A 13075-nucleotide genomic window follows, 5' to 3' on the forward strand; every position below is an offset into this window, starting at 1 on the left:
ACAAGCTATTCTGTAAGCTATTCTATAAGCTATTCTTCTGCAAACTATTTTTCTAAAAGCTATTCTATAAGCTATTCATCTACAAGTAATTTTTACAAGCTATTCTACAAGCTATTCAAATACACGCTATTCTACAATCTATTCTACAACAAGCTATTCTAGAACTAGCTATTATATAAGCAATTATTTTACAAGCTATTCTACAAGCTATTCTACTACAAGCTATTCTATAAGCTATTCTACGACAAACTATTCTACGACAAGCTATTCTACGACAAGCTATTCTACGACAAGCTATTCTACGACAAGCTATTCTACTACAAGCTATTTTATTACAAGCTATTATATAAGCTATTATTCTACAAGCTGTTATTCTACGAGCTATTCTATAAGCTATTCTATAAGCTATTATATAAGCTATTATTCTACAAGCTGTTATTCTACGAGCTATTCTATAAGCTATTATATAAGCTATTATTCTACAAGCTGTTATTCTACGAGCTATTCTATAAGGTATTATATAAGCTATTATTCTACAAGCTGTTATTCTACGAGCTATTCTATAAGGTATTATATAAGCTATTATTCTTCAAGCTATTCTTCTACGTGTTTTTCTACAAGCTATTCCGCAAGTTATTCTTCTAGAAGTTATTCTACAAGCTATTCTTCTAGAAGTTATTCTACAAGCTATTCTACTACAAGCTATTCTACTACAAGTTATTTTATTACAAGCTATTATATTAGGTATTCTACTACAATATATTTTAGTGCAAGCTATTATATAAGCTATTATATAAGCTATTATTCTACAAGCTATTATACTACAAACTATTCTTCTTCAAGCTATTCTTCTACGCGTTTTTCTACAAGCTATTCTACAAGCTATTCTACTACAAGCTATTATACTACAAGCTATTCTATAAGCTATTCTACGACAAGCTATTCTACGACAAGCTATTCTACTACAAGCTATTATACAAGCTATTCTACGACAAGCTGTTCTACTACAAGCTATTTTATTACAAGCTATTCTATAAGGTATTATATAAGCTATTATTCTACAAGCTGTTATTCTACGAGCTATTCTATAAGGTATTATATAAGCTATTATTCTTCAAGCTATTCTTCTACGCGTTTTTCTACAAGCTATTTTACAAGCTATTCTACAAGCTATTCTTCTACTAGTTATTCTACAAGCTATTCTTCTAGAAGTTATTCTACAAGCTATTCTACTACAAGCTATTCTACTACAAGCTATTTTATTACAAGCTATTATATAAGGTATTCTACTACAAGCTATTTTAGTGCAAGCTATTATATAAGGTATTCTACTACAAGCTATTTTAGTGCAAGCTATTATATAAGGTATTCTACTACAAGCTATTTTAGTGCAAGCTATTATATAAGGTATTCTACTACAAGCTATTTTAGTGCAAGCTATTATATAAGGTATTCTATTACAAGCTATTATATAAGGTATTCTACTACAAGCTATTTTAGTGCAAGCTATTATATAAGGTATTCTACTACAAGCTATTTTAGTGCAAGCTATTATATAAGCTATTCTACTACAAGCTGTTATTCTACGAGCTATTCTATAAGGTATTATATAAGCTATTATTCTACAAGCTGTTATTCTATGAGCTATTCTATAAGGTATTATATAAGCTATTATTCTTCAAGCTATTCTTCTACACGTTTTTCTACAAGCTATTTTACAAGCTATTCTACAAGCTATTCTACAAGCTATTCTTCTAGAAGTTATTCTACAAGCTATTCTACTACAAGCTATTCTACTACAAGCTATTTTATTACAAGCTATTATATAAGGTATTCTACTACAAGCTATTTTAGTGCAAGCTATTATATAAGCTATTAAATAAGCTATTATTCTACAAGCTATTATACTACAAACTATTCTTCTTCAAGCTATTCTTCTACGCGTTTTTCTACAAGCTATTCTACAAGCTATTATTCTACAAGCTATTCTACAAGCTATTCTTCTACTAGTTATTCTACAAGCTATTCACCTACAAGCTATTTTTCTACAAGCTATTCTACAAGCTATTCTTCTACGCGTTTTTCTACAAGCTATTATTCTACAAGCTATTATTCTACAAGCTATTTTACAAGCTATTATTCTACAAGCTATTCTACAAGCTATTCTTCTACTAGTTATTCTACAAGCTATTCACCTACGAGCTATTCTTCTACAAGCTATTCGTCTACCAGCTATTCGTCTACAAGCTATTCTGCAAGCTATTCTTCTACTAGTTATTCTACAAGCTATTCTACAAGCTATTCTTCTGCTAGTTATTCTACAAGCTATTCTACTACAACCTATTCTACGACAAGCTATTCACCTACGAGCTATTCTTCTACAAGCTATTCGTCTACAAGCTATTCTGCAAGCTATTCTACATGCTATTATCCTACAAGCTATTCTTCTAGAAGTTATTCTACAAGCTATTCTACTACAAGCTATTCTACTACAAGCTATTTTATTACAAGCTATTATATTAGGTATTCTACTACAAGATATTTTAGTGCAAGCTATTATATAAGCTATTATATAAGCTATTATTCTACAAGCTATTATACTACAAACTATTCTTCTTCAAGCTATTCTTCTACGCGTTTTTCTACAAGCTATTCTACAAGCTATTCTACTACAAGCTATTATACTACAAGCTATTCTATAAGCTATTCTACGACAAGCTATTCTACGACAAGCTATTCTACTACAAGCTATTTTATTACAAGCTATTATATAAGGTATTATATAAGCTATTCTACTACAAGCTATTTTAGTGCAAGCTATTATATAAGCTATTATTCTACAAGCTGTTATTCTACGAGCTATTCTATAAGGTATTATATAAGCTATTATTCTTCAAGCTATTCTTCTACGCGTTTTTCTACAAGCTATTTTACAAGCTATTCTACAAGCTATTCTTCTACTAGTTATTCTACAAGCTATTCTACAAGCTATTCTTCTAGAAGTTATTCTACAAGCTATTCTACTACAAGCTATTCTACTACAAGCTATTTTATTACAAGCTATTATATAAGGTATTCTACTACAAGCTATTTTAGTGCAAGCTATTATATAAGCTATTATATAAGCTATTATTCTACAAGCTATTATACTACAAACTATTCTTCTTCAAGCTATTCTTCTACGCGTTTTTCTACAAGCTATTCTACAAGCTATTATTCTACAAGCTATTCTTCTACTAGTTATTCTACAAGCTATTCACCTACGAGCTATTTTTCTACAAGCTATTCTACAAGCTATTCTTCTACGCGTTTTTCTACAAGCTATTATTCTACAAGCTATTTTACAAGCTATTATTCTACAAGCTATTCTACAAGCTATTCTTCTACTAGTTATTCTACAAGCTATTCACCTACGAGCTATTCTTCTACAAGCTATTCGTCTACCAGCTATTCGTCTACAAGCTATTCTGCAAGCTATTCTTCTACTAGTTATTCTACAAGCTATTCTACAAGCTATTCTTCTGCTAGTTATTCTACAAGCTATTCTACTACAAGCTATTCTACGACAAGCTATTCACCTACGAGCTATTCTTCTACAAGCTATTCGTCTACAAGCTATTCTGCAAGCTATTCTACATGCTATTATCCTACAAGCTATTCTACAAGCTATTCTACCAGAAGCTATTCAGAAGTTTGTGAGTGCTTTTGGTGACAAGCCGAATTTCTTCAGCCTCCTGAGGTTGAAGAGGCGCTGCTGCGCCTTCTTCACGATGCTGTCTGTGTGGGTGAACCAATTCAGTTTGTCTGTGATGTGTATGCCGAGGAACTTAAAACTTGCTACCCTCTCCACTACTGTTCCATCGATGTGGATAGGGGGGTGTTCCCTCTGCTGTTTCCTGAAGTCCACAATCATCTCCTTAGTTTTGTTGACGTTGAGTGTGAGGTTATTTTCCTGACACCACACTCCGAGGGCCCTCACCTCCTCCCTGTAGGCCGTCTCGTCGTTGTTGGTAATCAAGCCTACCACTGTTGTGTTGTCCTCAAACTTGATGATTGAGTTGGAGGCGTGTGTGGCCACGCAGTCGTGGGTGAACAGGGAGTACAGGAGAGGGCTCAGAACGCACCCTTGTGGGGCCCCAGTGTTGAGGATCAGCGGGGTGGATATGTTGTTGCCTCCCCTCACCACCCGGGGGAGGCCCGTCAGGAAGTCCAGTACCCAGTTGCACAGGGCAAGGTCGAGACCCAGGGTCTCGAGCTTGATGATGAGCTTGGAGGGTACTATGGTGTTAAATGCCGACCTGTAGTCAATGAACAGCATTCTCACATAGGTATTCCTCTTGTCCAGATGGGTTAGGGCAGTGTGCAGTGTGGTTGAGATTGCATCGTCTGTGGACCTATTTGGGCGGTAAGCAAATTGGAGTGGGTCTAGGGTGTCAGGTAGGGTGGAGGTGATATGGTCCTTGACTAGTCTCTCAAAGCATTTCATGATGACGGAAGTGAGTGCATACGGGGCGGTATTCTACAAGCTATTCTTCTTCACGCTATTAAACTACAAGCTATTCTACAAGCTATTATTCTGCAATCTATTTTACAAGCTATTATTCTACAAGCTGTTCTACTACAAGCTATTATTCTAGAACCTGTTCTTCTACAAGTTATTCTATAAGCTATTATTCTACAAGCAAACTCTCCAAGCTATTCTACAAGCTATTCTATAAGTTATTCTATAAGCTTTTTTTCAACAAGCTTTTCTACAAGCTATTCTATAAGCTATTATTCTACAAGATATTCCACTACAAGCTATTCTATAAGTTATTCTATAAGCTATTATTCTACAAGCTATTAATCTACAAGCTATTCTATAAGCTATTCTATAAGCTATTTTTCTACAAGCTATTCTATAAGCTATTCTACAACCTATTATATAAGCTATTATTCTACAAGCTATTATTCTACAAGCTATTATATTACAAGCTATTCTAGTACAAGCTATTATTCTACAAGCTATTCTATTACAAGCTATTTTATAAGCTATTCAACAAGCTATTATTCTGCAAACTATTCTTCTTCAAGCTATTCTTCTACAAGCAATTCTACAAGTTTTTCTACAAGCTATTCTACAAGCTATTCTTCTACACTCTTTTCTACAAGCTATTCTTCTAATAGTTATTCTATAAGCTATTCGACAACCAATTATTCTACAAGTTATTCTACAAGCTATTCTACTGCAAGCTATTCTACTACAAGCTATTCTACAAGCTATTCTACAAGCTATTCTACTGCAAGCTATTCTACTACCTGACATGATGGCTCCTCGCTGTCCCCAGTCCACCTGGCCATGCTGCTGCTCCAGTTTCAACTGACCTGAGCCCTAGGACCATGCCCCAGGACTACCTGACATGATGACTCCTTGCTGTCCCCAGTCCACCTGGCCATGCTGCTGCTCCAGTTTCAACTGTTCTGCCTTACTATTATTTGACCATGCTGGTCATTTATGAACATTTGAACATCTTGGCCATGTTCTGTTATAATCTCCACCCGGCACAGCCAGAAGAGGACTGGCCACCCCACATATGCTCTCTCTAATTCTCTCTTTCTTTCTCTCTCTCTCTCTGAGGACCTGAGCCCAAGGACCGTGCCCCAGGACGACCTGACATGATGACTCCTTGCTGTCCCCAGTCCACCTGACTGTGCTGCTGCTCCAGTTTCAACTGTTCTGCCTTGTTATTATTCGACCATGCTGGTCATTTATGAACATTTGAACATCTTGGCCATGTTCTGTTATAATCTCCTCCCGGCACAGCCAGAAGAGGACTGGCCACCCCACATAGCCTGGTTCCTCTCTAGGTTTCTTCCTAGGTTTTGGCCTTTCTAGGGAGTTTTTCCTAGCCACCGTGCTTCTACACCTGCATTGCTTGCTGTTTGGGGTTTTAGGCTGGGTTTCTGTACAGCACTTTGAGATATCAGCTGATGTACGAAGGGCTATATAAATAAAATTTGATTGATTGATTGATACTACAAGCTATTCTACAAGCTATTCTGCAAGCTATTCTACTACAAGCTGTTCTACTATAAGCTATTCCACTACAAGCTATTCTGCAAGCTATTCTACTACAAGCTATTCCATTACAAGCTATTTGTCTACAAGTAATTCTACAAGCTATTCTATGACAAGCTATTCTACAAGCTATTCTACGACAAGCTATTCTTCTACAAGCTATTCTACTACAGGCTATTATTCTACAAGCTATTCTACTTCAAGCTATTCTACAACAAGCTATTCTATGAGCTATTCTATTGGCTATTCTACTTCAAACTATTCTACTACAAATTATTCAACAAGCTATTCAACTACAAGTTATTATTCAAGCTATTCTACGAGAAGTTATTCTACTAGAAATTATTCTACAAGCTATTCTACTTCAAGCTATTATTCTACAAGCTATTCTACTACAAGTTATTCTATAAGCTTTTCCACAAGCTATTCTTCTTTAAGCTATTCTACTTCAAGCTATTCTACAAGCTATTATTCTACAAAGCTATTCTAAATGCTATTCTACTACAAGCAATTCTTCTACAAGCTATTCTACAAGCTACTCTACTACAAGCTATTCCAAGGCAGTTAACCCACTGTTCCTAGGCAGTCATTGAAAATAAGAATTTATTCTTAACTGGCTTGCCTAGTTAAATAAAGGTAAAATATATATGTTTTAATTCAAATAATTCTACAAGCTATTCTACAAGCTTTTCTTCTACAAGCTATTGTACAAGCTATTATGCAAGCTATTCTACAAGCTTTTCTACAAGCTATTCTACTCAAGCTATTCTACAAGCTATTTTTCTACAAGATATTTTCCTACAAGATATTCTACAACCTATTCTACTACAAGTTATTCTACAAGCTATTCTACTACAAGCTGTTCAACTACAAACTGTTCTGCAAGCTATTATTCTTCAAGCTATTCTACTACTAGCTATTCTGCTACAAGCTATTCTACTACAAGCTATTCTATAAGCTATTCTACAATCTATTCTACAATCTAATACTCTCCAAGCTATTCTACTACTAGCTATTCTACTCAAGCTATTCAACAAGCTATTCCACAAGCTATTTTCTACAATCTTTTCTACAACAAGCTATTCTAAAAGCTATTCATCTTCAAGCTATTCTGCAAGCTATTCTTCTACAACCTATTCTATTACAAGCTATTCTACTACAAGCTATTCTACAAGCTATTTTTCTACAAGCTATTTTTCTAGAAGCCATTCTGCAGTCTATTCTTCAACAAGCTGTTTTTTGACAAGCTATTCTCCTACAAGCTATTATTCTGCACACTATTATTCTACAAGCTCTTCTACAATATATTCTACAAGCTATTCTACAAGATATTATACAATGTAATTTACATTCTTAAGTAGAATCATTCCTTGAATATAAGAATTCCTTGGATGTTGAGCTTCTGAGATGTGATTTGGAAGCTAATGACCCATTCCCTGTTCCCAGATCTACAACGAGATGATCCGGGACCTTCTCAACCCATCCTCTGGGTTCCTGGACCTGAGAGAGGATTCTAAAGGAGAGATCCAGGTGGCTGGCATCACAGAGGTCTGCACTATCAACGCCCGAGAGGTGAGAGGTCACGTCTGGCCACGCTAACTCCATGCTTTACAAGATCAAAGAGCTTGTAAGCAAGCATTTCACGATAAAGTCTACAACTATTGTATTCAGCGCATGTGACATATAATATTTGATTTGATCACACACTTTACATAAAACACATTCAGTACCAGTCAAATGTTTGGAAACACCTACTCATTCAACGTTTTTTCATTATTTTTACTATTTTCTACATTTTTTAATAATAGTGAACACATCAAAATCACATATGGTAACCGAATCATGTAGTAACCTAAAAGTGTTAAACATATCAAAATATATTTTAGATTTTAGATTCTTCAAAGTAGCCACCCTTTGCCTTGATGACAGCTTTGCACACCGTTGGCATTCTCTCAACCAGTTTCATTAGGAATGCTTTTCCAATAGCCTTGAACGAGTTCCCACATATATCGCAACAAAGCATCCTTCACTCATGCTGCCAAACATACCTTCGTAAACCTGACCATCCTACCGATCCTCGACTTTGGTGATGTCATCTATAAAATAGCCTCCAACACTCTACTCAACAAACTGGATGCAGTCTACCACAGTGCCATCCGTTTTGTCACCAAAGCCCCATACACTACCCACCATTGCGACCTGTACGCTCTCGTTGGTTGGCCCTCACTTCATACTCATCGCCAAACTCACTGGCTACAGGTTATCTACAAGTCTCTGCTAGGTAAAGCCCCACCTTATCTCAGCTCACTGGTCACCATAGCAGCACCCACTCGTAGCACGTGCTCCAGCAGGTATATCACTGGTCACCTCCAAAGCCAATTCCTCCTTTGGTCGTCTTTCCTTCCAGTTCTCTGCTGCCAATGACTGGAACAAACTGCAAAAATCTCTGAAGCTGGAGACTCATATCTCCCTCACTAGCTTTAAGCACCAGCTGTCAGAGCAACTCACAGATCACTGCACCTGTACATAGCCCATCTGTAAACAGCCCATCTATCTACCTACTGTACCTCATCCCCATACTGTATTTTTTTTATCTTGCTCCTTTGCACCCCATTATCTCTACTTGCACATCTACTATTCCAGTGTTTAATTGCTATATTGTAATTACTTTGCCACCATGGCCTATTTATTGCATTAACTCCCTTATCTTACCTTCAGATTTCCAAGATGGCGTAGCAGTCGGACGTGTGTTTTGTCTTGTCCCGTCCTGTCTAGTGTAAATATAGTTTTCTTCGTTTTTTTTCTGTATATATTTCGTACATATTTTAATCTCACTTTCAAACTAGAGCTGAATATACTCTCCTGCAACCCGCATCACCCAATGTGGTACGGATCTGCTTTTTCTATACTTTACTTTAGAACCGGAACCACCATCAGAAGCTAGCCAGCTAACTAGCTACTAGCTCGTACTCAGTTAGCCATTGCTAGCGGTCTTCTAAGCTAACTAGGACACCAGCGCGACATCAACCCAGAGCATATCAGACTGCTCTTTCTCTACCACATCTCCGGATTCCTACCGCAAGCTCTGAACCTTTACACCGGATCATCGCAACTAGCTAGCTGCAATCCGAGTGGCTACTCCTGGCTAACGTCTCTGTCCCAAAACAAGCTACAGTTAGCCTTGAGCTAAGCCCATCTCCCGACTAGCCGAAGAGGCCCAACAATACCTCTTTTGCCAATTGGCCTGGACCCTTTACTGCCGACACGGAGCCCCGCCGATCCATCACGACTGGTCCGCCGACATAATCGTCCGAGGTGGTTTCAACAGGCTTTTTCGTTGCGACATCGCCAAAGATCCATCTGCTGGCCAAGGCCCGCAAGCTTTCTGAAACGCTGTGTCTCCAGCTCACCCAGCGTACTAGAGCTCCTGTAGCATACTCCTGGGCTACAATTACCCGGGCCCACGACCGGTCTGTCGATATCACCGCAAGAAGAGGAATAAACAGACTCACCCCATCGCGACGTCCCCCAAAGGGTAGCTCTCTAGCCCTCGCTATCTCCCTGCTTGCTAATTCGGCCTGCTAACGGCTAGCTTGTCTAGCCCGGGCCTACGAACTGTTAGCTTGTTAGCACAGGCCTGCTAACCATCTGACTCACTGCATCCCAAACACTCTGAACCCATTTACTTTCTATCTCTCTTTGATTTTTATTTTGTTTATACCTTCCGGAAACCTGCCTCACCCACTGTGATACGGAATCGCTATCACTTTTAATTTTTATTTTATTTTTATGACACACTCAAGAACCTCCAGACGCTAACCAGCTAACTAGCTACAAGCTATTTAGTCATTGTTAGTTTAAAAAAAAAAAAAAAAAAAAAAAAAAAACCTGGATAACACTCGCCAGCCCAGCTTCCCTGCCCATCCACCGCTGCCCCCTGGACACTGATCTCTTGGCTACATAGCTGACGCACGCTGGACTGTCCATTAATCACGGTACTCCATTCTGCTTGTTTGTTTTATCTGTCGGCCCAGTTGCCTAGTCAACGCCATTTTACCTGCTGTTTGTTGTGCTAGCTGATTAGCCTCGCCTACTGTTTTTAGCTAGCTTTCCCAATTCAACACCTGTGATTACTGTATGCCTCGCTGTATGTCTCTCCCAAATGTCAATATGCCTTGTATACTGTTGTTCAGGTTAGTTATCATTGTTTTAGTTCACAATGGAGCCCCTAGATCCACTCTGCATACCCCTGTTACCTCCTTTGTCCCACCCCCCACACATGCGGTGACCTCACCCATTACAACCAGCATGTCCAGAGATACAACCTCTCTCATCATCACCCAGTGCCTGGGCTTACCTCCGCTGTACCCGCACCCCACCATTCCCCTGTCTGCGCATTATGCCCTGAATATATTCTACCATGCCCAGAAACCTGCTCCTCTTATCCTCTGCCCCCAACGCTCTAGGCGACCAGTTTTGATAGCCTTTAGCCGCACCCTCATACTACTCCTTCTCTGTTCCGCGGGTGATGTGGAGGTAAACCCAGGCCCTGCATGTCCCCAGGTACCCTCATTTGTTGACTTCTGTGATCGAAAAAAGTCTTGGTTTTATGCATGTCAACATCAGAAGCCTCCTCCCTAAGTTTGTTTTACTCACTGCTTTAGCACACTCTGCTAACCCTGATGTCCTTGCCGTGTCTGAATCCTGGCTCAGGAAGGCCACCAAAATTCAGAGATTTCCATACCCAACTATAACATCTTCCGTCAAGATAGAACTGCCAAAGGGGGCGGAGTCGCAGTCTACTGCAGAGATAGCCTGCAAAGTAATGTCATACTTTCCAGGTCCATACCCAAACAGTTTGAACTACTAATTTTGAAAATTACTCTCTCCAGAAACAAGTCTCTCACTGTTGCCGCCTGCTACCGACCCCCGTCAGCTCCCAGCTGTGCCCTGGACACCATTTGTGAATTGATCGCCCCCATCTAGCTTCAGAGTTTGTTCTGTTAGGTGACCTAAACTGGGATATGCTTAACACCCCGGCAGTCCTACAATCTAAGCTAGATGCCCTCAATCTCACGCAAATCATCAAGGAACCCACCAGGTACAACCCTAACTCTGTAAACAAGGGCACCCTCATAGACGTCATCCTGACCAACTGGCCCTCCAAATATACCTCCGCTGTCTTCAACCAGGATCTCAGCGATCACTGCCTCATCGCCTGTATCCGCCACGGAGCCGCAGTCAAACGACCACCCCTCATCACTGTCAAACGCTCCCTAAAACACTTCTGTGAGCAGGCCTTTCTAATCGACCTGGCCCGTGTATCCTGGAAGGACATTGACCTCATCCCGTCAGTTGAGGATGCCTGGTCATTCTTTAAAAGTAACTTCCTCACCATTTTGGATAAGCATGCTCCGTTCAAAAAATGCAGAACCAAGAACAGATACAGCCCTTGGTTCACTCCAGACCTGACTGCCCTCGACCAGCACAAAAACATCCTGTGGCGGACTGCAATAGCATCGAATAGCCCCCGTGATATGCAACTGTTCAGGGAAGTAAGGAACCAATACATGCAGTCAGTCAGGAAAGCTAAGGCCAGCTTCTTCAGGCAGAAGTTTGCATCCTGTAGCTCCAACTCCAAAAAGTTCTGGGACACTGTGAAGTCCATGGAGAACAAGAGCACCTCCTCCCAGCTGCCCACTGCACTGAGGCTAGGAAACACGGTCTCCACCGATAAATCCATGATTATCGAAAACTTCAATAAGCACTTCTCAACGGCTGGCCATGCCTTCCGCCTGGCTACTCCAACCTCGGCCAACAGCTCCGCCCCCCGTAGTTCCTCACCCAAGCCTCTCCAGGTTCTCCTTTACCCAAATCCAGATAGCAGATGTTCTGAAAGAGCTGCAAAACCTGGACCCGTACAAATCAGCTGGGCTTGACAATCTGGACCCGCTATTTCTGAAACTATCTGCCGCCATTGTCGCAACCCCTATTACCAGCCTGTTCAACCTCTCTTTCATATCGTCTGAGATCCCCAAGGATTGAAAGCTGCCGCAGTCATCCCCCTCTTCAAAGGGGGAGACACACTGGACCCAAACTGCTATAGACCTATATCCATCCTGCCCTGCCTATCTAAGGTCTTCGAAAGCCAAGTCAACAAACAGGTCACTGACCATCTCGAATCCCACCGTACCTTCTCCGCTGTGCAATCTGGTTTCGAGCCGGTCACGGGTGCACCTCAGCCACACTCAAGGTACTAAATGATATCATAACCGCCATCGATAAAAGACAGTACTGTGCAGCCGTCTTCATCGACCTCGCCAAGGCTTTCGACTCTGTCAATCACCAAATTCTTATCGGCAGACTCAACAGCCTCGGTTTTTCGGATGACTGCCTTGCCTGGTTCACCAATTACTTTGCAGACAGAGTTCAGTGTGTCAAATCAGAGGGCATGCTGTCCGGTCCTCTGGCAGTCTCTATGGGGGTGCCACAGGGTTCAATTCTCGGGCCGACTCTTTTCTCTGTATATATCAATGATGTTGCTCTTGCTGCGGGCGATTCCCTGATCCACCTCTACGCAGACGACACCATTCTATATACTTTCGGCCCGTCATTGGACACTGTGCTATCAAACCTCCAAACGAGCTTCAATGCCATACAGCACTCCTTCCGTGGCCTCCAACTGCTCTTAAACGCGAGTAAAACCAAATGCATGCTTTTCAACCGATCGCTGCCTGCACCCGCATGCCCGACTAGCATCACCACCCTGGATGGTTCCAACCTTGAATATGTGGACATCTATAAGTACCTAGGTGTCTGGCTAGACTGCAAACTCTCCTTCCAGACTCACATCAAACATCTCCAATCAAAAATCAAATCCAGAGTCGGCTTTCTATTCCGCAACAAAGCCTCCTTCACTCACGCTGCCAAGCTTACCCTAGTAAAACTGACTATCCTACCGATCCTCGACTTCGGCGACGTCATCTACAAAATGGCTTCCAACACTCTACTCAGCAA

General features: G+C 40.4%; 1 protein-coding gene across 2 annotated transcripts in view; it reads left to right on the forward strand.

Moving 5' to 3' along the window:
* The window catches only part of LOC118373360 (kinesin-like protein KIF19), a 156827-nt gene that overhangs the window by 75104 nt on the left and 68648 nt on the right, over positions 1-13075 (forward strand). For both annotated transcript variants that reach the window (XM_052471461.1, XM_052471462.1), the window contains exon 5: positions 7505-7630. In XM_052471461.1, the coding sequence (XP_052327421.1) occupies positions 7505-7630 (126 nt within the window). The remainder of the gene's footprint in view (positions 1-7504; positions 7631-13075) is intronic.

The sequence above is a fragment of the Oncorhynchus keta genome, chromosome 2, assembly GCF_023373465.1.
Source record: "Oncorhynchus keta strain PuntledgeMale-10-30-2019 chromosome 2, Oket_V2, whole genome shotgun sequence".
In the NCBI taxonomy this organism is placed as follows: Eukaryota; Metazoa; Chordata; class Actinopteri; order Salmoniformes; family Salmonidae; genus Oncorhynchus; species Oncorhynchus keta.